Source organism: Coturnix japonica, chromosome 1 (genome assembly GCF_001577835.2).
Source record: "Coturnix japonica isolate 7356 chromosome 1, Coturnix japonica 2.1, whole genome shotgun sequence".
In the NCBI taxonomy this organism is placed as follows: domain Eukaryota; kingdom Metazoa; phylum Chordata; class Aves; order Galliformes; family Phasianidae; genus Coturnix; species Coturnix japonica.
In genome coordinates this window covers 64,254,625-64,277,871 of record NC_029516.1, presented here as the reverse complement: position 1 = coordinate 64,277,871, position 23,247 = coordinate 64,254,625, and the positions used below count along the sequence as shown (strand labels likewise).

Here is a 23,247-nt window from a genome sequence, read left to right as displayed (position 1 = left end):
ATGAGACAGGTGCAGCTTCAAGAAATGGGGAAAAAAATATTACAAAAAAAGAAGACAACCTTGGCAGGTGAAGTTAAAGAGAATGTGGGATTTCTGGAAGATCTTTAAATAGAACATTAATTGATGTTATTATTTCTATATTTCTGGGTCAGGTGAAGGGACAGAAACCCACCCCCTAAAGAGTCTTACATGAGTGCCACAGACATTTAGTTCAGAGATTAAAGACGGTGCAGGTTGTTGTGTTTTACAATTGCTTTTTATTGTCTCATTAATTAAGTGGATAATTTTCATGGCAAAAGAGTTACAGGCTGTAAAGTGCTTTCCTGCGTGATTAAACAGGGAGGTGAAAAAGTCATTGTTGGAGAACCCAATCCATGTAACAGAAAGAAAAACCAAACAGCCAGAAATCCTGATTTCTAATTAGGTTTGAGAAGGTTGATAGTGTCTGGGCTAACAGTAGTTCAAAATAAGTCAGTCTGAGGCTTGAAGCAGAAGAAAATGAACTGGCTGGCACATGGGCTCTGTTTCTGAGGGGTACAATTCCCTTTGGCAGAGAAAGCAGCTTTGCCACCTAAGCATTTAGGTCAGGTAGCAGACCTAGGTGCTCTAAACTGTAGGTATAAATCCTCACCCTATGACTCATGCTCTGAGCAGGCAGACCAACAGTCATTAAGGCAGTTTCCATAGGATAATTACACCGCAGAGAAATCTGGACCACAAAAGTACTTAGCTTTAATGCTCACTCAACTGTGTGTGCCATCTCTACTGGCTCCAGAGACATCCCTCCTTGTTTCTGAACAGCGACTGCAACACTGCGTGCAGCCAAGTGATGCCATCCCAAAAGAGACGGTGATGGAAAGTAGCAAGGCACAAAAAATAAGAACTGGAAGAAAAACTGCCTTTCTGTAGGTAGCAGGGCTACCATCTTTCTGTGTGCAGTTACCGTGGCTTTCACAATGCTAAAGACAACAGATCTGAGTTAGTAGCAGGAGGTAGGAGAACTAACATGCCATTTCCACCATGGGTTTGTGCATCTCCACCTCTGAGAGGTCAACCACAGCTATTTCCACAATGTGACAGTTCTGGGAAATGCCAACAGGACCATTATGGAAAAGGTTATATTTTCTGGCTCTATTTGGAAGTTTGGTTCTTCATCTCCAGGACAATTAACTGCTGAAGCCACCAAAGACAAAAGAAATCTCCTTGGTTAATGGAGTGCTTTCACAGGCTTTCCAGTTTGAGAGCAAGAAGGAAACATTTGTTGCACCCCACACTTTTTGATCCCCTACTGTTCTTAGATGATGCTGAAAGACATTGGAATTCTTTGATAAATTAGGTGCAATAAACTGAAGCAGTTTTCCTGCATGTGCACAGATAAAGACAGAAATCAAACCACTCTGATGGTGACAGTGAGTATTACTCCAGTGGGAAAGGCAAAATGCCAATTTTCGTATGCCAGCCACATGTGTAATTGGACACATCTCACAGTCACATCTTCAATGGAGATGTGCCTACATAGAGGCAGATGCATTGGTTTCTAACTTCTGTTTTGTAGGTAAAAATATTTGGAAATGAATAGAGTAAGGACAGGAATGTGAGGTTCCTATAGATCTTCCACTAAACATGAGCTTCTGATTTAAGAAATCACAGGTAACTTTGATTCCTCCCTCCAGCAGCCCTGTTGTCATTTGAAAAGTGCCACACCTGCCACAATAATGAAGACAAACTATTCAGGCAATAAAGGGGGATGATTACACTTTCAATCCCACTATAAGTTCAACTGGATTCCTTAATTAAGCAAAGATTTGACATCAACAAAATACTGGGCCTGTCGATTATCAATATCATAATGACTGGATGAGTAAGTTCCAAGCTGCAAGGCTCTGAGAGGATCTCTGATGCTCACAGAGTGATTTTTACGATATTTACGTACCAAAGTTTTTTGTAAGATCCGTAAGGACACCTTTGGTTAATGACATATTGTTCAATCTTGCTACACTTCTTTATAGATTCAGGTTAGAAAAGTACATCCTTCCCCCTTCAGTGCTCATTGCTAGAGGCACCGTGATAATCAGACTAATCTTGGGACCAATTTTCAGCTCCTAACAGCTCAGTAAACTAAAATGCTTAGGCAATTTATTCTCTGTATATTGTCAGCTAGGTAACACTCGATTTCTCATTCCATGACTGCATTTTATTGTTTTAAGCTGAAATCCAGCATGTGTGTTTCCAACAGATTATCTCCATAATCACTTCCTTTTTGCTATGGAAATGATCTGAAAATTGTTCTTTGATATGAGAGAAGAGTTCACAAGGCCATACAGTACAAAACCTCGAATCGTGCAATTATCATTTGTAAAGAGAAACTGTTATCAAAGTAACTGCGGGGGACACCTCCAGGACTCCTCTTAGAGTCAGGAAATTTGAAACATACATTTCTCTAACATGAAATTCACTCCAAACCCTGCTGAATAATTCATGAGAGCTGATTTAATGTTGTAGTTACATCTGGCTCTCAGGGCGGAGATGGGGGGCTTCTGCAGCAGATGTAGGATATTGCCATTTCCTTTAGGCTTGGAGTGATGGAGTTGGGGCCCCATCGGGAGGATTTGGTACTTGATTTGGAAAAGTTCCTCCTCTGTGATGGACAAGCTGGCAGGAAAAGGTTAGGGTGGAAGCCACTGCCATACTCGCTGCTTCTCACTGCTGCCTTCCAGGGAAGCAAGAAGGTGATGGGGAGTGGGAACACCCAGTCACCTGGCTCTACTTTGCTTCACCAGTGCTAGAGGCAACCAGAACTATGGCCTCTATTTTTCCTGAGCAGCATCAAATTATCTACACCAAGCGATAACTCATGTTATCTGTTCTTTAAAGAAAGAAGCAACCTTAAAAAGGAGAAATCACCATTTTGCTACTGGTTTGGTAAATGAGAGGAACTATAAATCCAGTGCACACATTCACATATTGCAGCACAACACAAAGACTACTACATTCAAAATGACATTTGATATTGCTGGAATTTTGGAATAGAACATGGGAAGTGGAAAATAATAATCATTTTATAGTGCTTATCAGCATTTCATCCCTAAGTAGTTTTCTAATGCCAAGTTTTGCCTCCTTTTACAGACACAAAACTATGTGTTGCACATATGTATTTTTACCAAGGACAGAGAGAGGCAAAATGCTCAAGTTTTGATGATTTTTGACCTCAGCCAATGGCTCAAGACAGAATTCCTCCTCAGTAAGAACACACTGCTTGTTCACAGAGCAGCGCTGCCAAGCCACTGCACAGCACCAAGCAGAACTGTATCTGTTTTCCATAATACAAGCTATGATGCCATCACTGATAACTCAGGTATAAAACCGAGATTAGCTGAGATACAAAACTCAAGACAGTTCTGTCCTCTGCAATATCCCTTGACTGAAATGCAACAGACGTGAATACATGTTAATTATTCTTGTATTACACAGTGTTTTAGATTTCAATAGAGTCATCATGTGCGGTTATTACCCACAGATATTCAAAACCCAAAAAACTGCCTTTAAGAGAACTTGAGGATGTGGGGAAAATACACAACTATAATGTGAGATTTGGCCCTAATGATATGACTTGCCTTAAAGCCTCAGAACTTTTCCAGTTTTAGTAACTGTTTAATGCTAATAGATGACATCTACTGGGCAAAAGAAGGCCTGGCAGATCCAGCAGGCCACAGCCTTCTGAGTGTTTGGTTATTTCCCCAAATTCCTGAGAAGAACAAATAATCTTCATGCAGCAAAATAAGGTCTGGTTGCATTTGTTACATATGGAGGAACCCCTTAACCGTTGAAAAGATGGCCAAACCCTCAACTAGCAACTAGAACTTTCAGGATAAAAACAGGCTTTGTGCTTGCAGAGAAGGGGGTGGCTAAATTGTTCTCCAGAGATGATTAGCTTTATTGAAGTCCCCCTATTTCTGTGGTTCTGTACAGAAGCAGGAAGATCTGAACCTTAGGGAAAATACTGCTTACCTTTCTCATACCATTGGTCAATTTGCTTTTGCTTTGCAGAAAAATAAGATGATAACTTCATTACACCAACCCACTACAAATCAGCATTAAATGATGGAAGAGTTGTGCTTTAGAGTTCATCAAATACAAGAAATATTAATAGCACAGTTAGAAAGGAAACGCAGCCTTTTTGTCATCTAATTATTCACATTGAGACTGAGTAGACTTTAAAGGCGTTCAAATGGCATTACATATGTTAGCCAAGTTGCTGTTGTTATTGCTCTGCAGAGAAATCAATTTGAAGAACAAATTTCTATTAACTTAAACTGCAAAAGCATGCAACCTAAACATCGGGAATACTCTCATGCATAAAACAAGACACTTAAATATAGGGAAAAATAGTTCTAGAAATGTTGTTATCTTAAAAATCAATTCCATCTTTATTAACTTATTACAGAAATCTCTAACAAACTTGTATTCAAGTAACAATATTAATAATAAAAACTGTACAGTTGGGAGTGGTCCAGAACATAGTTTTGCATGGTCCCAGTAAATAACGTGATATAGTGAGGTGTTCAGATCCTTAAACAAATAACAGCATCACCTATTGCCACAATTGTGTCGTGTTTTTTTTAATGTATCAGAACTGCTGAAGTTTAATGAGAGGTTTCACTTTAACCTACCATATTTAACCTGTACATGTTCTCTTATGAGAGAAGAATATATGCAACAGAGTACTTCCCTCACCATCTTTGGTACTTGGAAAGGAATAAGATTGAAAATGTCTTTTGCAGGAACTGCTCTGGCAGTTGAGATGCTCAGACCTTTCCTTCAGACAGCCAAACTTCATTTCCCTTTCTGGAAGCATTAAGGTAAAATCTCACCAGGCACTGTTCGGGAGTTGAATATATTCATGTAGAAATCTATTAGTAGTTCAGTGAAGAGATTCAGAGGCACCAGAGCACTCAGAGAGGCTGTTCCTTTAGATGGCCAGATCAAATTCAAGCCAAAGACACAGGCCAGGCTGGATGCTGTCATTCTGTTATATATGCTCTCCTGTGAAACCTGAAAAATAAAAACATAAACTATTATATTGTAGGCACACACCCGTGACAGAGACAGAAGACCCGAGCGTATCAAGAATGAGCCAGTGATGAGCATAGATGCTAACCACAGCTACATCACTAGCTTCTTAACTGCCTGAGGACTGACCATGCAGCTGAGAGGTAATGGGGCCACCAGGGTCTGTATCCTTCAAGTACAAGAAAAGATGTCAGTAATTCAAGCAAGAAGCCTGCACTGCTTCCTTATGCTAGGAAAATTAATTGTGTTGGGTTTTCTATATGGAATTTGTTATTATTTCTGCTGGAGGGCAGGGAAGGATAGCAGAAACTGCTATTCTATCTGCTCGTGCTATGTCCTTTACAGAAAAAAAACCACCAGAATTCTGAAATTGTTTGCAAAGATTTAGAAGTATTTTATTTCTTTTTCCCACTGATGCATGACTTTCACTTCCAAGTATGCTTCCACATTCCCCTAGCTCCCCTGATCCAATGGAGGTGAAAATGAATTGCAGAGAAGACATGCAGCACTGAACTTTGCTCTCTACCTGAGTGATGTGTCCTCAACATATCTGTGCATGTGCAATTAGGTTAGTAAGAATTTTTTTTTAATCAGAGGGTGGTGAGGTGCTGGAACAGGTTAACCAGAGAGGCTGTGGTTGCCCCATCTCTGGAGGCATTCGAGACCAGATTAGATGGGATCCTGGGCAGCCTGATCTAGTGGCTGGTAAACCTGCCCATAGCAGAAGAGTTGCAACAACATGACCTTTAAGGTCCTCTCCTCCAAGGTCTAAGCTACTCCATGATTCTATGACATTAGTAATTCAGCCAGTTCTTCCCAGGCTGATGGCTGCAGTTGTTCATTATCAGTAAGAATACGGTCTGTAACTGTAATATGGTCTAATCTCTGATGTACAGGTTGTTCTAAAGTTGACATCCTAGAATAGAATGGGGAAGTATCAGTTAAATATTCCTGTGATCTACAGTTTGGAGTGGTACAATTTGGAGTGGTACAGGAAAGCAAAAAGATGTGCTTCTCGGCATCTCTCCATTTCTGGCTTTTCCATAGTGTCTCCCAAAGAGAAAACTTAGTAGTATAATGGAAAATGTGATGGCACTAGAGGAAAAATCTAATGAATGCTACAGTCATGTAAGCATATACATAAACTGCAGTTTCCCTCTACTCAGTAACACAGGTTTCACTTCCCTCTGTCACCAGTTCCTCAGTGTTCTACCTAGCAAGAAGCCAGCTTGGTCAGCCATGAGGGAATATCAAATCCTTTAGATGTGCATGCAGGATGCTTTTTTTTTTTTTTTCCTTAGGAGACATGAAGAAACACATAAATGCCAAAAGGTTACCATCATCTTCCTAACCACATGACTTTTTTCAGTAAGAGGTATTATTTTTCCTTCCAATCTTTGCTTTAACCACCTAGACCGTTAGAGATACCACAGCTCTACAAATATTAAAAGATTCAATTGATTTTAAGGTCACGAAGCAGGGATGGATAAAGGAAGGGAGTTTTAATAAGGACATACTGTTGCCATAATCACCTTTTCATCAGACTGAGTTCACAATGTGAGAATAAGGGTCATCAGATTAAAGACAGATGCCTGCTCCATGACCTTATGCAAAACTCACATCATTCTCTCTCAAGTATGAACCACGTAGAGCTTGCTGACCTTCACATAGCGCTCTCAACACGCTATTTAACTATATAGAAAAAAAACCCAGCAAGCTACTTTCATTCATTTAATATGCTTCAGATGAGATCAGCTCCAAGAAGAGTTCATTGTACTACAGCAATGTAGCAAACACTAACCTGTTACCGAAGTAACTGATAAGGGAAAATAATTAGGACAACGATCATCATTCTGTTAAAAAGGAGACACAGACATAAGTATAATCCTGATGAAAATGGCCTTTGAATAGAGCTAAATGTGATAAGGTTAAGAACTGATGTTTTGGCTCTAAGGTCAAGTGGCTACATCCATAGAGGGTAATGTTCTGCTAAGCAGACTCTATGACTTAGAAATTATTTTTGGCATTTCTTTCACTAGGAAGTCTCAAAAATAATGTGAGAACTCTGCTGCAGCCCCTCACATTGGTGTTTTTTATAGCATAAAAGCAAACACATCTGCTGCATACCCTGGAGGAGGTACTTTAGGTGTGGATAAGAGTCAAGCTGCAGTTGTGTTTCCTCTGGTTTATAGGGGTGTTCCTGAGCACACTGTCCTGCCGCTATGCGCAGGCACTGTCTTGGTGTGCTAGCTGAAACACATTCAGCACAAACTAACTGCATCCTTCAAATGCCAGTTCTTCAGTCCAAAGCAACAGCACTGCATCTTGCTGATAGAACTAGTGTTTTGTTTTTTTTTAATTCTCAGTCAGCTGTCACAAAGAATATTTCTAACCCCAAGATGAAACCACCTCTTTCAGTTTGATATCACTTCATGAACATTTCAAGGAGGCAGACAATGTTGAAACATTCAACAAAAATACCCATGACACAGCCTCTCCCCTGAGAGTGAAAATACATAACATAAAATGAAACAGTGATTATATCTGAGGCAGAGCTACACTGTCTTGTCTGTGAGTCATCAATTAGCCTGACGCTCAGGAATTCAAGGAAGACACTGCATGTTGTTCTATTCCAAATTGCAGTACAAACCTTTCCTCAGCAGATTAGAGAAAAAGAGTGCAACTGAAAACTACTCTCTCTCCGCAGTAATCTTGCTGGCTCAACAAGAACTGCAAGCAAGGAAGCCCTTTCAAGGAGTGATATAAATCCTGAGTTGGAAAGGATTCACTACACACATTACACTTGATCTTAGCCAAAAGGCCGAGAAGCGATGCCATGAAGATGATCAAGGGGCTGGAGCACCTCCCCTATGAGGACAGGCTGAGGGAGCTGGGTTTGTTCAGCCTAGAGAAGAGAAGGTTGCGGGGTGACCTCAATGCAGCCTTTCAATACCTGAAGGGAATTTACTCCCAGGAGGGGAGTAAACTCTTCGAAAGGGCTGACAATAGCAGGACACACGGAAATGGTTTTAAGTTGAAAGAGGGAAGATTTAGGTTGAATGTTAGGGGGAAGTTCTTCACTAGGAGAGTGGTTAGGTCCTGGAACAGGCTGCCCAGGGAGGTTGTGGATGCCCCGTCCTTGGAGGTGTTCAAGACCAGGTTGGACGGGGCCCTGGGCAACCTGATCTAGTAAAGGTGTATGTTTGGTGGCCCTGCTAGGCAGGGGGGTTGGAACTACATGATCCTTGAGGTCCCTTCCAACCCAGGTCATTCTGTGATTCTGTGATTCTGTGATTCACAAGGACAATCAATTCCAGCTCCTAGCTCCACGTAGGACCACTCAAAAATTCAAACCCTGTACCAAGAACACAATCCAAATGCTTCTTGAACTCTGTCAGACTGTGGCCATGACCACTGCCCCAAGGAGCCTGTCCCAGCAACAACTCTAGTAAACTTCTTAATATCAAAACTGATCATACCCTGTTGCATCTCCATGCCTTTTCCTCAGGTCCTGTCACTGTCAACAGAGAGGTCTGGGGCACCTCTCTTATGAAGAAAGGTTCAGGGAACTGGGCTTGTTCAGATTGAAGAAGGCTCCAGGGAGACTTCATTGCAATCCCCAAATATTTGAAGGGTGCTTATAAGCAGGAGAGAGAGAGACCAAATTTTCACATAGTCCAATAATTATAGGATGAGCAGGAATGGCTTTAAACTAAAAGAGGGGGAAATTAGACTAGATGTTAGGAAGAAATTCTTTACACAGAGGCTATTGAGGCATTGGAACAGGTGGCCCAAAGAAGTCATAGATGCCCCATCCATAGAGGCATTCAAGGTCAGGTTGGATGGGGCCCTGCACAGTTTAATCTAGTGGCTGGAAACCCTGTCCATGATGGTGGCTGGAACTAGAAGATCTCTAAGGTTCCTTCCAACCTAAGCAATTCCACAATTTCATGATTTTAAGAGATCAGAGCCTGTCCCTCCACTCCTTCTCTCCTAAGAAAGCTGTAGGCCACCAGGAGGCCTCCCCTCAACCTCCTCTTCCCAAGGCTGGAGAAACCAAGAGACCTCAGCCACTCCTCATACATCTTGCCCAATAAGCCCTCCACCATCTTTGGACATCCTGTAATAGTTTGATGCCCTTCTTGTACTGTTGTGCCCAAAACTGCACACATTGCTTGAGGCAAGGCCACATCAGCGCAGAGCAGAGTAGAGCTTGACCAGCTAGCAGTGCTGTGCTTGATGCACCACAAGGTACAGTTGGCCTGTTTGGCTGCTAGGACATGCTGTTGACACATGTTCAACTCATTGACAACCAGATCCCTTTCAGCAGAGTAGCTCTCTAGACTCTCATTACCTGTTCATAATAATGGTAATGGCTTTACCCCTCCCTGAGGGTATCTGACTTCAAGCTACTTCAACACCTCAAGCACTCCAATGCCAGATTTCTTTCTCAAACATCACAATCACACCCACTCCATCAACAGCACTATCATGAGCAGTTAGTATTTTCTTCCCACACAAGACCATCCAAGATCAGTATTTTTTGGTCTCTTTTAAGTAGTTCATAGTCCAGAGACGTGCTCTAAGAAATACAAACGACATATTTAACATTTAGATTAACCCCCCAGGCTCTTTCTTTGATTCCATCAAAAAATTAGTCACTATTTCAAGTGAGAATATGCTTCTATCAATTTCATAAGCTAATAAAAGACAATTCTGTAAGGATCTACATTTTGTCTTTGAAGGAGCCTCTGAACATCAAAGAGAAGTGTGACGAGAAAGACCTACGCAGTTCCAGCTTGTTGTTCTCTTTAACTATGACATGTATAGAAAAATCATTAAGTAGTGACAGCTTATACTGAAAATAAGACATTCAGAAATCTTTTTCCTAGCCTTCAGATAAAATCTGCAAATTTCTATGTGAATACTTGGAAGTAAACACTGAAGATTTCTGCCACATCAACAAATGTAAAAATACCTGTCCATCATGCACAGAGTCAGCCTCCTGCAGGAAAACTGTATCAGTTTTTGGATTCCACATAGAATAATTCAAGCACCCTCATGGACACTGCTGGAGGAATACTAGTCTGCCAATATTTTATATAATAAACTTAAATGGTGAAATGATAGAAGGTAGAAATATCCAGTTACTATAGATTTTAAAATTATAAGGACATCATCACCCTTTAAACTTCGTACTCACAATCATCAACACAATCCCCAAAAAAATTTTCACAAAAAAACTACTAGATATTTAATATCTCCCAAAACATACTGGAAATACAAGTTTCTATCCCCCACTCTCTTCTCTAACTGTGTAGATGTGCCAACTGCTTGTGTCTGCTTCATCAGGCTTAGTCATCTAATCTTTCCCAAAGTGACGCATCCCCCAGCCATCTCCAAGCTTTACTGGTGCTAATTACACTTTTAAATTGGACAAGCAATAAAACACTAATTCAAATCAATTCAGAGCTTTTTTCTCTCCCTCCCTGTCCCCTAGCCCCGCCCCCACCCCGGTTGTACTTAGCTTTAACCATGGTGCTTCAGTTTCAGATCTGAAATGTAGCTCACAAGCCACAAAACTTTGTTTATTTTTTTTTCTGGTTGCTTCAGATTGACATTTTGAATTTGGCAGAGTTTCACAATAGCTGCTTGAGGCAAGTCAGCCACAATTCTTCATCAGGAAGGAATAAAGGGACAGAAAGATGCAGTAAAGAAGGAAGTGTCTAAGTATAGAGATGAGGAATATATGAGCTGTTCTGCCCCTCACTTCTAGTTGTCTGAATTTGCCTACAGACCTCAGTTCATGTTGGAGCTGCAGATCCCTCACATGCACTGCAAAGTGGAGACAGCACAGACCTTTCACAGCGTACTGGGCTCATTACTTGCAAAATAACTGCCAGTCTAAGGTTGAGAAGTATGGACCTATTTTTGAAATGCAAGTCTTTTACTTCTGTAGAAGTTGCACTCTCTTGCTGTTGTGCCCTTGGAGTAGAAGGAGTCATTTCATTCAGCTGGGGGTCTGAGACTGCAGAGAAAATACCATCGTTGTTTTTTTCCTTCTTCCACAAGCCTGTATCAAACTTACAGTATTCAAAGCCTACATCCATTGATTACAATTCATTCCACTTCATGAAATTACCACAAGTACCTCTAGCACTACTCACGGTTGAGCTCATGGAAGAATTAAATTGACTCATGTATGTAAGAAGGTTGATGCTTGCAGGTAGGAAGTAGGATTAGTGGTAGAGCAGTCTACATTTGAATTGTGTCAGCTTGTGCAGTGCACTAATCTGCAGTGAATAGAAATCTCTAGCTTCGAGATTGCTTCACATTCCCTTGACCTTTCCACATGCAAATATTCCCCAAGACATTAAAGATGAAAAGCTACGGATCAGCAAAAATTGCAGAGCTGAGCACTAACATCAATTTGACGTGTTGCCTTATATAACAAGGAACACTCAGAAATAATGCTATGTTCTGTTGCCCAATTACAGAAAACACTATGTCGTACTTTTGCACACCTCATTAACATCTCAAGTGCTCAGCTCTTAAGGAGTGCATCAAGATGGTCCGTCTATTACTGGAACAAAGTCGCTTACACAATACTGAGGAGATATATCAGTTGCTAAAATAATAGCAAATGACACGAAGATTTTCTTAACAGCAATAGAGTTCAGCTAAGGAACAGTAAATGAACATGTAGGTATTACAACAACCTTGCAAGTGCTGTCTGTGCAAGGGTTGTATCAGCTTCCTTTGTTGTTGATTTTCTGCAACGTTTCAGTACAAAAAAAAAGATTAAATATCCTTCTTTCTGAAATACGCTAATGGCTAGAATATGGCAAACATAGTTGTAACCCAATAACAATTAATGAGAGGGAAAATAAATGTCACTCCATATCTGTCATTACTTTGGCGGGCTCTTCAGTCTTCTGAAGTCTAGATCCTTTTATTTAGACAATAACTATATCAGGATTGTCAATTTTAGGCACCTGTGCTTGAAAAATGCCATCTGAAAATGGTAGTACATTGAATAAGGTGGGAGGGAGGAAAAATTACACTCCTATTACCGTCTTTTCCTGCACATAAACTGGCAACAACAGGATGTTATTAGGTAGACTGCAGAATGACTATAATTGAGGTTCCCCAAACTCCCACACTTGGAATATGAAAAACAGTGACACAAATACATACTTAATGTTTTAGGTGCCAAAATTTACACTTTGGGAAAAAAAATCATTTTATGTACTTTTTCTGCGGCACTGAAAGTTACACAACTACTATTTTTATTATTTTTCCACTCCAAAATAGGAAAAAAATGTCCCTAAAACATACATCAGTGAATGGGTAATGGAGGAGAGTGGACTTCTAAACATTCCAGAGCAGGCAGTTTCACTTACATTCACACAGTAGTACTTCTTGCATGTAATTTCATGGTGACTATATGGCTATGACCACTGCTTAACACCAAGCTGGATTAGATTTAAAGAAATGATTGGCTCCACTTTTGGATTTTTCTTCCTACGTACTCACCATATGGAGAAAGCATATCAGATATTTCAGAACAATGTAATTGTGTTCAGGAAGTCCTTGAATGATTTGTTTACATCGGGTTACTCGTAAGCAGCTCTCCACACCTGCAATATCAAAGTCAGTCTTAATTTAACCCAAAAGCATCAACTTATTACCAAGAAATAACACTTTATTTACATCAGCTGGAATTACTTCAGCTATTTGTCTGTATAACTGACCACAAAAATCACCTTTATCAATGTCCATCCCCATGACTGAAGATTGGGCTGTCTCTTAGAATAAGTCTATCATATTTAGTATTCTCATACGTATGGATAAGGCTAACTTCCAGAATATTTCCCCACTCAGTGAAAAAGCCAAGATCTTGTTTTGAATCTTGTTATCTCTTCATGCATTGTATCCGGAACTCTGCTTTTTATACTTTGATTTTATTCTTGCTAAGACTCAGTCCTGCAAAGCTCTCTTCTGTCACTCTAGTAACTCCAAACACGCTTCTGTGATTCTGCAGGAAACTCTTCTTTCTCAAACAAAGATTTATGAGTTGGACATTTGGGTGAGTAAGAATTTTCTATAGATGAGCCAAAGCAGATTCATGAACACATTTCTACAGGTGGGCAGAACTGTAACCAGTCCCCAGACTTACTGAGACAGTCTTGGTAAGAATTAAGCTAGCACTGCAATACATTTTGAATGTTGTTCCAAATGATTTTTTAAATTATTGTTATTTTTGCTGGAATATTTTAATAGAGTTAGTACTGGAAGTTCAACACCTATCTGTAAAAAGGACTCATTACATATCTGACCTAACCAGCTCATTTGTGCTAATATTTTTTCTCCATTTGTTCCATTTTTCTCTCTCTCCCTGACGTAGCTAGAGATTCGTATAAGTATGTCTGCAGGCACAAAATTCCAGCATGTTAGAAGCTCCCTTAAGCTCTGATTTAAATACATGAAGCTATGCCCTGGTGAGCTGTGTTGATATTTTTACTACTGCAGAGCTATCAGTTCCAGTAAGACAAAAATGTGAGTCACAAGAATTTTCTTGTCAGCCCTCTGCAGGGTAAATAATTCAGGAAGGGTAGCAATACTGGGCAAAGGAACTCATTAGCAGCATTCACAGCCCTATAAGAAGTTCTTTGAAAACTATGAGCTTCGAGTTTCTATTCTTTTATTTTTGTCAGTCACTAGGCTAATTTATTTCCCAGCTCCTGTCAATAACTCTTGTAAGAATGCTTCAGGTGAGACACTGAAGAGAAAAGCTTCACAATAATTTCAAAGTATTGTAGAGCAGCAGTAGTGTATGTCTGGGTTTGCAGGTTAAGAGATATAAGAGATACATCACACGGTGCTTTCCAGAAGTCAGAATGAGAATTTTCAAATCAACCCAACCCAACACAGCTGTCTGCACTCAAACCTCCTCAAAGCTCCCTTCTGCACTGTATTCACAGAGAATATAACTTTGTTGTAGTCCAGAATGGCTCTCAGGCTTAGCATCTTTAAAAATAGGATGTCACCACAGTATCAAGAAATAATAGTGGACATCACAGTGCATAACATAAAAGCCCAAGGAGAAATTCTCTTTAACTGTATCTTTCAAAAATATACTTTGCCAACATTTAAAACACTGATAAACAAAAATAACATGGACTGAAAGCTTCATAGATGCTTTTCTTTGCAAAAAATCTCAGCTTTACTAGGACAATGCATCGTTTTCATATTCTTTTCAGATGTTTTCTTTTTTCACTTAGATCTAGCAAAAGGTAACTTAGTGTACAGAAGGACAGAAGATTAATTCAGTAAAAATTCTCATTCCTCTATCACTTTTCCAGATTTCATCAATTCTTTTTGCAGTTCCAAATGACTATCCTTATTCCCTCAATTTCTGCGACCAACCCGTGTTGTTTTTTTTTTTTTTAACATGCTGAGATAGCTACTCTGTAGATAGACAAATCTTTGATTTTAATGAATTTTGACAAAATACTTCATATGTGTGAATGCACCTGATTTTGCCTGCCATAACTCTTTAGCCTTCAGGGTAATTTGAGCTATATTTGACAAAAGAGGTTGGGAGTCCAAATCCAGAAGGCATTAGGTTATCTTTTAATTCTTGCAGATAGTTACCAAACTTCTAATCACTGCATATGTAAGTATGTAATTCTTATATGACAAAGTAGTATTCAAAATGGCAATAATATTCATAAAAATTTTGGACATTTCTTGTTTGAGCAACTTGGGCTTTGGAAAAAGATCTTTCCAATTTACTGCAGGGTTCACAGCTCTGCCCCACAAAAGCTGTAAGAAAATTAATTTCAGAACTGGAACTTGTGTGTGTGTGTGTGTAAAAGCAGATTTGTATTCTCCCCACACTGCCAGCAGGGAGAACTGATTGATAAAAAAAGAGAGGAGAACAGTGTCCAAAGGACTGTATTTCAAGTTGCTTTTCTATACAGGATAGACTTCTGCTATTGTGCTATCTGTCATCCATCTGGTGGTACCCACCAACATTTAAACTGTTGGGACAACTAGATCAGATTTGAGAGAGGAGTAGATCAATGTCTATTATATGCCTATGTATTTTGTGGAATTAGGTAACTGGGTAGAGAGAGCAGGTCATAAAAATGCCCCAACCATGAAAAAAATGCTAATGTGACATCAGTTCTCTCTAAGCATTAGAGAAGACAAAAGAAAGATCATGTTTGGAATGGAAATCTGTGCATTCACTAGCTTTGCTAGTCACAGGACTATTTGTTCTTACATCACTGCAAATGCGTAGAGTGAAAATACAATGAGAATGTACATTGGTATCAGGGTATCAGGCAGTGTAAATGCAGAGAATACAAGAAGAATGATAGAGAAGAAAACAACTTATTTACCATAGTAATAATCGAGTTTGTAACATCAACAAAAGCATTCTCTAACAATATGTGTTTGTACTTTTGTACTGAAGGTTAAGCCAAACCCCAAAAAAGAACCGTGAAGGTGCTAGGTGCCTTGTATATCCAGTATGGAGCTACATGTCAGCTTTCTGAGCCTTCATGATACTCAAGCAAAAGAGCAGAAATTCTGACCCACACATTTCAAACTCACTGACAACATACTTTGTCCACCTCTTCTGGGTGTAGTCCCACCCTGTACTAGTAAAGATGATGATGTTGTCCATTAAACACTGCAGTGAAGGCTCTAATACAGTTTTATACGCACAACTGAGCCATGGGTAGCAAACAGCAGTGAATTAGCAAGGTTCAGTTTAATTATCTGTATGAATTTTCCTAAAAATGGATTAATACTCACTGGTAATTCCAACAATAGAATCATAGCACTCAAAGGTTAGCAATGGCTGAGGAAGTTCCCTAAGGAAAGTCTTTAGGATAACAGCAGGAATATGAATATCATGGTAGTCATCAAAATTTACAGGCTTGCCTAAAAGGAGGGAAAAAAAAGTGTGTTCAATCAGATGTTTTACTTATTCTCTAAACTACTGTATAAAAGCTTTTTCACACCACAAGTAGATAACTCACTGGCTTTCCAACCATTTTCTCTCCATATTTTTCAATGCTTTATTAATCTTGCTGTAAGTGAACCTCTCCATAAATGCATACCATAAAATTACTTCATGGAGAAGTCAATGACTTTCAAAATGACTTCATTACATTTCATAAATTATTATGTAAAACTCTGCCATAGCCATGGAAGAACACCAGAGGCAAAGTGACACAAAGGTACGATACTTGGCATTTTTAACTAACCACAGTGACTCAAAATGCACAGAGCTAACATGAGTGTCTGAGAAGCCAGACCATTTCTGACTCAAACCTCAACATTCTTCAGTTGCTACAGGTTTTGCAAACTCTGACATCAGTTGATGACTCGCTATTCAGTAAGCTTTAAGCTATCTTTTGAGCTTCCATAGTAATGTTCTTATTATGGTATTTTAGGTTTCAAACGACTTTATCGTTAACTAATTATTAAAAAAATACCTAACACCTCTGCTTTATCATTTGAGACAAGATCAGTAAAGCCCTCATGCTGTTATTAACCTGTGGCAACTTTTATAATGGTAGCTTACCCTGATTGTAGAGCTTCTGAACATCTTTGATAGTCTGGATGCTGGCTGACCTTCTGAAGAGCCCCTCTACTTGTAGACCTGAAAAACACAGTTAATGTCCCATCAGTAACAGATGTCACTCTTGTTTTCCTTCACAGATTCAGTTGAAAACAGAGCAGAGGAAGAAGGTTTGGGAACAAACCCGCTTGGTACAGTAACTGTACAAAATATCATAGCAGTGCCTAAAGCATTTTCTTTAATGCCACTCATAGAAGTACTACCACCTTTACATAAGTGTTTTATAAGTGTCACATCAGTTATATTTTTTTTCTTTAAAAGTAGTTTTCAATTGTGCTTCATGACACAGAAACGAAGATTAGGATTCTCTAGGCTGCTTATGTACCTCACCCTCAGTCAATTTATCTACAAACAGCCACACTTGCTGTTCTGCTGTTCTAATTTAAGCACCTTAAAGCCTTTAGTAAGCTAAAGAGAGTATTTGCAAGAATTTCCTGAGCTCCTACTACTGTCAGTGTGTGAGACAAGATGTAAGCTAGGGGATGTTTTACATCATCTTTGGATTAAAGAGTCCTTACCATTGGAGGGATATTGGCTATTGGCCTCCCCGCTTTCAAGGTACTTCAGAGCAGACCACTGCTTCTTCTACCTATCTCTGGAAATCAATGGGACTTCAGAGTCTGCCTGCCCATGGTATTTTGAAATACGCAATTCTAGTCTTTCTAGGCATTTCTGAAATACTCCTTTCATGTCTTTGACTAGCTGAAATCTGCTTTCAGCTGCAGAGGAAAAATATCAGTAAACCACTTACAATCAACTATTGAAATTGGAAAATAGCTTTCAAAGTCAGCTATTCGATTTATAATGCAAAACAGTGTTGGGACAAGGAGTTTTACTTTTTTGAGACATGCAGTGCTTCTTGCTTTTGAGTTTGGTAAAATCATCCTTTCCTTCTTTGTCTCCCTCTATGGTTTGTATTGGTCCTTCCACTTAGTAGGAAATACAATTTGGTTCACACGTAGTTTCAATTTGAGATTCCCACTGGAAGAACAGTCTTCTAAAATATTAGGCTTTCTGACAAAACATAGCAAAAATAGCAGTCATTTCGAGAAGGGTGGCAGACCACCCACTGGCTTGAAGAGGCTGTCGTTTGCTTTCTTTACATGAATGTGGAAGAGCAGATGATTGACTTCATTATTTTTCATGCTAATCTTTCAGCAGCTAAATAGTCAGATTAAAAGTTATTCTTGTGTATCTCAACTGAAGTATGTGCACATCTATTTGCATCATCAAAAGCTGTTATGGTGTTTGAGAAAAATCTGGAGTCATGCACTAACACGCACCAATATACTAGGACAGAATCACAGTATCACCAAGGTTGGAAAAGACCTCTAAGATCATCCAGTTGAACTATCCACATATCACTGATATTTCCTATTAACCATATTCCTCAGTACAACATCTGAATGTTTCTTGAATACCTCCAGTATTGGTGACTCCACCACCCACCTTGGGCAGCCTGTTCCAGAGCCAGACCACTCTTTCAGTGAAGTAGTATTTCCTAACATCCAACCTGAATCTTCCCTGGCACAACTTGAGGCTTTTCCCTCTCATCCTATTGCTAGATACGGTCATTCTTGTAAATTCACCCAGGTTTCATAGAAAAGTATATTTTGTACAATTTTGTACACGAAAACTAATAAATGCAAAATTCCTTAATCAATCTCCCCCTGATAGAATGGCATTAAGCATCATTCATATGAATTCAGTTCAGTACACTAAAAGGATTGATAATGTACTACTGAAGTAAATTTTTGGACATGTTTCTGAGACTTTTGCAAAGAAACCCTAGGTCTAATTAAAAGTGCCCCATTCACTAGAATTAGAAGTTTATCTGGAACTTAATATGGCACCTTCTTTTTTTTTTCCCTAAAGATGTATGTTCCCACTTCTTAAACTCCAGTTTAAATATTAAAACTTTAGCTCATGCCTTCAAATCTGGAAGGTGTATGAAATCTTATACTACACGAGGAAGGGCATGTGTGTGCTTACTGAAGGAAGTTAATGGATGGTGATTGTGATCTATTTGAATGATTGTTTAACTCTCCACCAGATCATATTCAATTGAATAAAGTTACTACAAATGATATCACTGCAGTAAAACTGTTCCATTTGATTTATAGTGCAGCCTGGCTAAAGGCATGGCATTGGAAGTAGCAGCTCTGAACAGCTAGCTTGTCAAGACATTGCCCTCAGCAAACAACAAATGCAATAATTTTCTTAGAATTTGTAGAATTTTATGTTGGCTTTAAGTGGACTGCAGGTTTTCTGTAGAAACCTGTCTTTCAGAAGATGGACATTATAAATGCTTACAATTTGGTTTGCCGGGAACCGGTTTAATAGTTAATGCTTTAATCTGATGTTAGTCTCGCTGTATAAACTAAAGTGTAATAAATATCCATTTTTAACAAGTGCATTGCTTTATTGGCTGTGCTTTCAAGAATCTAATTAAAGACATGAATCTCTAGTGTAGACAGCAGCTGTACTTGTCTGGTCCTGCATCCCATCAGTGTTACTGTAATGGCACATAGCAGTAAGCTCTTGCTGGATATGTTGTTTGGAAGTCTTTGAGAGGAGAAAACAACTATTTCATCATTTGCAGAAATGTAGGATATGGGTCAATTTTGTGGTACTTTCAGAATTAAATTTCCAGAACAGCTGAAACTGGATCAATATACTGTAATTTGTTTTGCCACAGGTGGTAACAACTAAATACCAATGAAGGTATTTCTACTCCTTACATTTATGGATATCTACATATACAACCTATTCAAGTGACATGACTAATTAAATGTAGGTGAGAGCAACAATTCTTAGAGGTAAAGAATGAAGCACTCTATTTCTCAAGTGAAAAAACTAGTACTACAACTTTTTTTTTTTTTCCTCATATAAAAATGCTTAAAGCAGAAAATAATGTATTACAGTGATTTTTAAATAAGGCACAGGTAATACTCTCAGCCCCCTAGTAAACAGATATGTCATCTGCAATTATGCTATTGAAGGTGGAAAACAATGAGCTTGTGTAGAAAGCCTTTCTGCAATTATTTCTTTCTGACTTGCGTGATACATATGAACTGAGTGGGATTCCTTTTTAAGAAGGCTGCAAGCCTGTTATTTGCTCTTAGTGCTTTCTTCACTTTGGAAAGGGTCTGGCATTTGAATGACAGTGTTGCACAGCATTTCCCCTAATCCAAAGTATATTAGCATATGCCCCCAACTGGAGTCTCCTAATAAGGGGAAAGGGTAAAAGGAGCTGAAGTCTCTTATCAGTGGTTTAGTTGTGAAGGGTAAGTACTCAGCCTGACGCACAGCCAGGACATACATTTGCCAACCCTGGCTCCGGCTCCTCTTGTTCAGCCAATAGTGGGAAAAAATCAGCCCATGGTACTACCATAATTAAACACGGTTTAGTACTAAGTGCCTCCACTAAAGTGGAATTAATCACTTTGTCTTCTTTTTTGCAGACAACATTCATGTCAGAGCCACCAGTGTTAAAGGATTATGAAACAAAATTGACTGAAGACAATCCTGGTCATTGCACTTTAAGACACACTTTTTTATCCCTTCAAGAATGTGTTTTGACATAGATGACTCAATATTATGTTAGTAGCATTCTTCAGTCAAATTCTATTTACAGCCCAGTTCATACCAGCTACCTCTTTATTTCAGTTGAAATAATGTATATATGTATATGTATATGTGTGTGTGTATATATATATATGTATATGTATATATATATATATATTTGTGTACAAGTTGAACTACTGTGCCACTAAAGGTATGGGTAACCAATTCCGTACAGAATACAAAAATCAGTCTAACAGTCAGACTAAGAGTGCTTGCCAGACCACTGCTAGCTGATGACTAGCATTAATAGTAGTTCTGATAAACATGCAGCTGCACATCAGTCAAATATTCCATCAATGTTCCAGAACTGCTATTGAGATAACACAAACTGCTCCATGCCCCTTGTGCATAAAAACAGATAAATAGATGGATGCATAGATGGACAGACAGATAAAGAGATTAGTAGAATTTTGCTACCCTGCCCTAAATACTGTGGACCAAAGTGAGTAAAATTTTATTTTAAATATTAAATGCTAGAAAGAAAACCATAATAATATGACTAGAGAAGAAGCCGTCTTTATTCAATGAAAAGTGATTCTGAGATTGAGAACTTAACTGAGTAATTATTTAAATGTCAGTAATCATAAATGAAAACAGACAGGCACTTCATTCCACACTGAAATAAGATGGGTTTTACTATAGTAGACAAAATTTTACAGTGCAGTGACACAATTGTGTCACACTCTGAATTAATAAACTGTTGCTAAAAATACTTAACCCCCTTCTGCCTCCCCAATCAGTTGTTCCAAAGGAAAAACACAGAAAATCAAAACAGATAAATTAAAGCAGCACATGCTGACACATCGCTGAAAACTTGTCAAAGAAAGAGAGATGTGAAAATTGCATTCTTTTTCTTTCAATCATCTGGCATCAAAAATCTTTGTTAATTTGTCTGCTTTCACAAGAGAAACAGCAATGAATGAGCATCTGAATTCGTTCTATCGAAAACCAAGTTTGGAAATGTTTCTTTCAATTGTTGGTCCTGCCAAGTTTCAGAAAGAGTCCATCCTGATTTGGAATTAGTTTTTATAGAATCATAGAATCACCAAGGTTGGAAAAGACCTAAAAGATCATCCAGTCCAACCATTCACCTATTACCAATAGCTCCCACTAAACCATGTCACTCAACACAACATCCAGTCGTTCCTCAAACACCCCCGGGGTCGGTGACTCTACCACATCCCTGGACAGTCCATTCCACTGTCTGACCACCCTTTCTGAGAAGTAATACTTCCTAATACTTATCCTCATTAATGCAACTGATTCAGGCTTCTTCTTCCACATTGCCCAATTCTAATAAGAATCCCATTTAAAAATCAGAACTAATTTATTTCTAACAAGCAGGCTGACTAATATATAAATGTCCACATTCACTGTAATCTCTCAGTTGTTTAAAGTGGTAGGAATTAAGAATTTTTATGTTTAAGATAAATTTGGGATATATGTTTTTTAAAGTTAGGATACATCACAGTCTCATAGTGGGTTACACAGTCTCCCTGTACACTGTGCAACAAATATGGAGCAAGTGATCATGATGTCTGCAGTTTGCAATGATTTGCACCACAAGATGGTACAGAAATTCAAGGATAGAGGGAAAGAGAAAGTACAGTTCCAGCCCTATGGCACAGCTGCAGCAGCAAGGATTTAGAACAGTACATCCTTCCAAGAATCCAAAGTGTGTTTGCGTCCTTGCAGTTTCAAGCAGCACAGCCCAGCCTTTGGATTTATGAATGAATATTCTCAGTTTACACTTGGCATCTCTGAACATAATTTATTTACAATGTTTGAACATTGAAAACACAAACTGTGCTTATTACATGGTTCATTTTTATTTGATGACACATGAACTGGTCTCAAGATGTATATCATCTCCATGATCCCTAGGTAAAGACTTTCTCATCAAAACTGAAAGGGCTAAGAACTCAGAAATGTTTATGTGACCTACGTCAAGCTTTCCTAGCATTGCATTTTTAAAAGACATTTGATTGATTACAAGAATTGGAGGCCAGGAGGTAAACTCGCTAAGTTGCAGCAATCCAAACATGTTCAGAATGTATAACTACCCATCTCTACCCATTCTGACTCACCATTATGATGCATTCATTTACATTGAAAAACTGAACCAAAAATTTTGAAACCAAAATTTTGTCCATCAGTAAGATGTGTTGTGTTTCATGAAGAAGATAGGGAGGAAAGATTAATCACTGTTTATCACTGCTTTTGCTGTCTAACAGATGAAAGACAGCTTTACTTGCCATCATAATCATACTACAGGACATCTACTACATTATTATTAAACTTCTATAGCACAGTTATTACCATTGCATTTGGGAGTCTTTGTCATCACCCAGGACTTTCCTGTGGTACTATCAGAGAACATGGAACAGAATGTTTGTGCTGCAAAGCACTAGCAGTAGATGAAAGAGATCAGGTAAGAGAGAAAGACTCAGTAATGGGGACTACTGTGATATAATTTTCCTTTAGGGGACAGTAATCTATTTTGTTTCTACAATTTTGCAGAGAAATTCCTTCACCATGGCCTTATTGGTCTGTTCCATTAATTCCAAGCTGCTGCTCATCTCAAATGGTCTCTTCAGTCTCTGTGTAATTTTCTGTAGCCATTTCCTTATTTGCTTACTCTTGAGAACATAAACTTTATCAAATTTTAGTGGTTAGCTTTCACTTGAAACTGTTTAGAACACAAACAAGGACAGAGTTTGCACCTCTGCAAACTTGCACTGGAAATAATAATCCTACCTTTACATTTTAAACTGGTAATCTGCATTAAGTCAGTAAAAATGACAGTGTATTACCACTTTTATTGTGTATCAGTTAGTCCCTTCAAACTGTGGCACAGTTTAAGAACTAAGAGAATATAGTGGATTGCATTA

General features: G+C 38.8%; 1 protein-coding gene and 1 pseudogene across 2 annotated transcripts in view; both read right to left on the bottom strand.

Moving 5' to 3' along the window:
• Window positions 1–237: 237 nt before the first annotated feature.
• Window positions 238–23,247, bottom strand: part of ARHGAP8 (Rho GTPase activating protein 8) — an 82,736-nt gene continuing 59,726 nt past the window's right edge. For both annotated transcript variants that reach the window (XM_015870204.1, XM_032446453.1), the window contains 4 exons: window positions 16,673–16,750; window positions 15,898–16,026; window positions 12,607–12,710; window positions 238–5,052 (listed from right to left, as the gene is read on the bottom strand). In XM_015870204.1, coding sequence (XP_015725690.1) covers window positions 4,855–5,052; window positions 12,607–12,710; window positions 15,898–16,026; window positions 16,673–16,750 — 509 coding nt within the window. In that variant the 3' untranslated portion in view covers window positions 238–4,854. The remainder of the gene's footprint in view (window positions 5,053–12,606; window positions 12,711–15,897; window positions 16,027–16,672; window positions 16,751–23,247) is intronic.
• LOC116652795 lies at window positions 7,730–7,903 on the bottom strand (annotated as a pseudogene).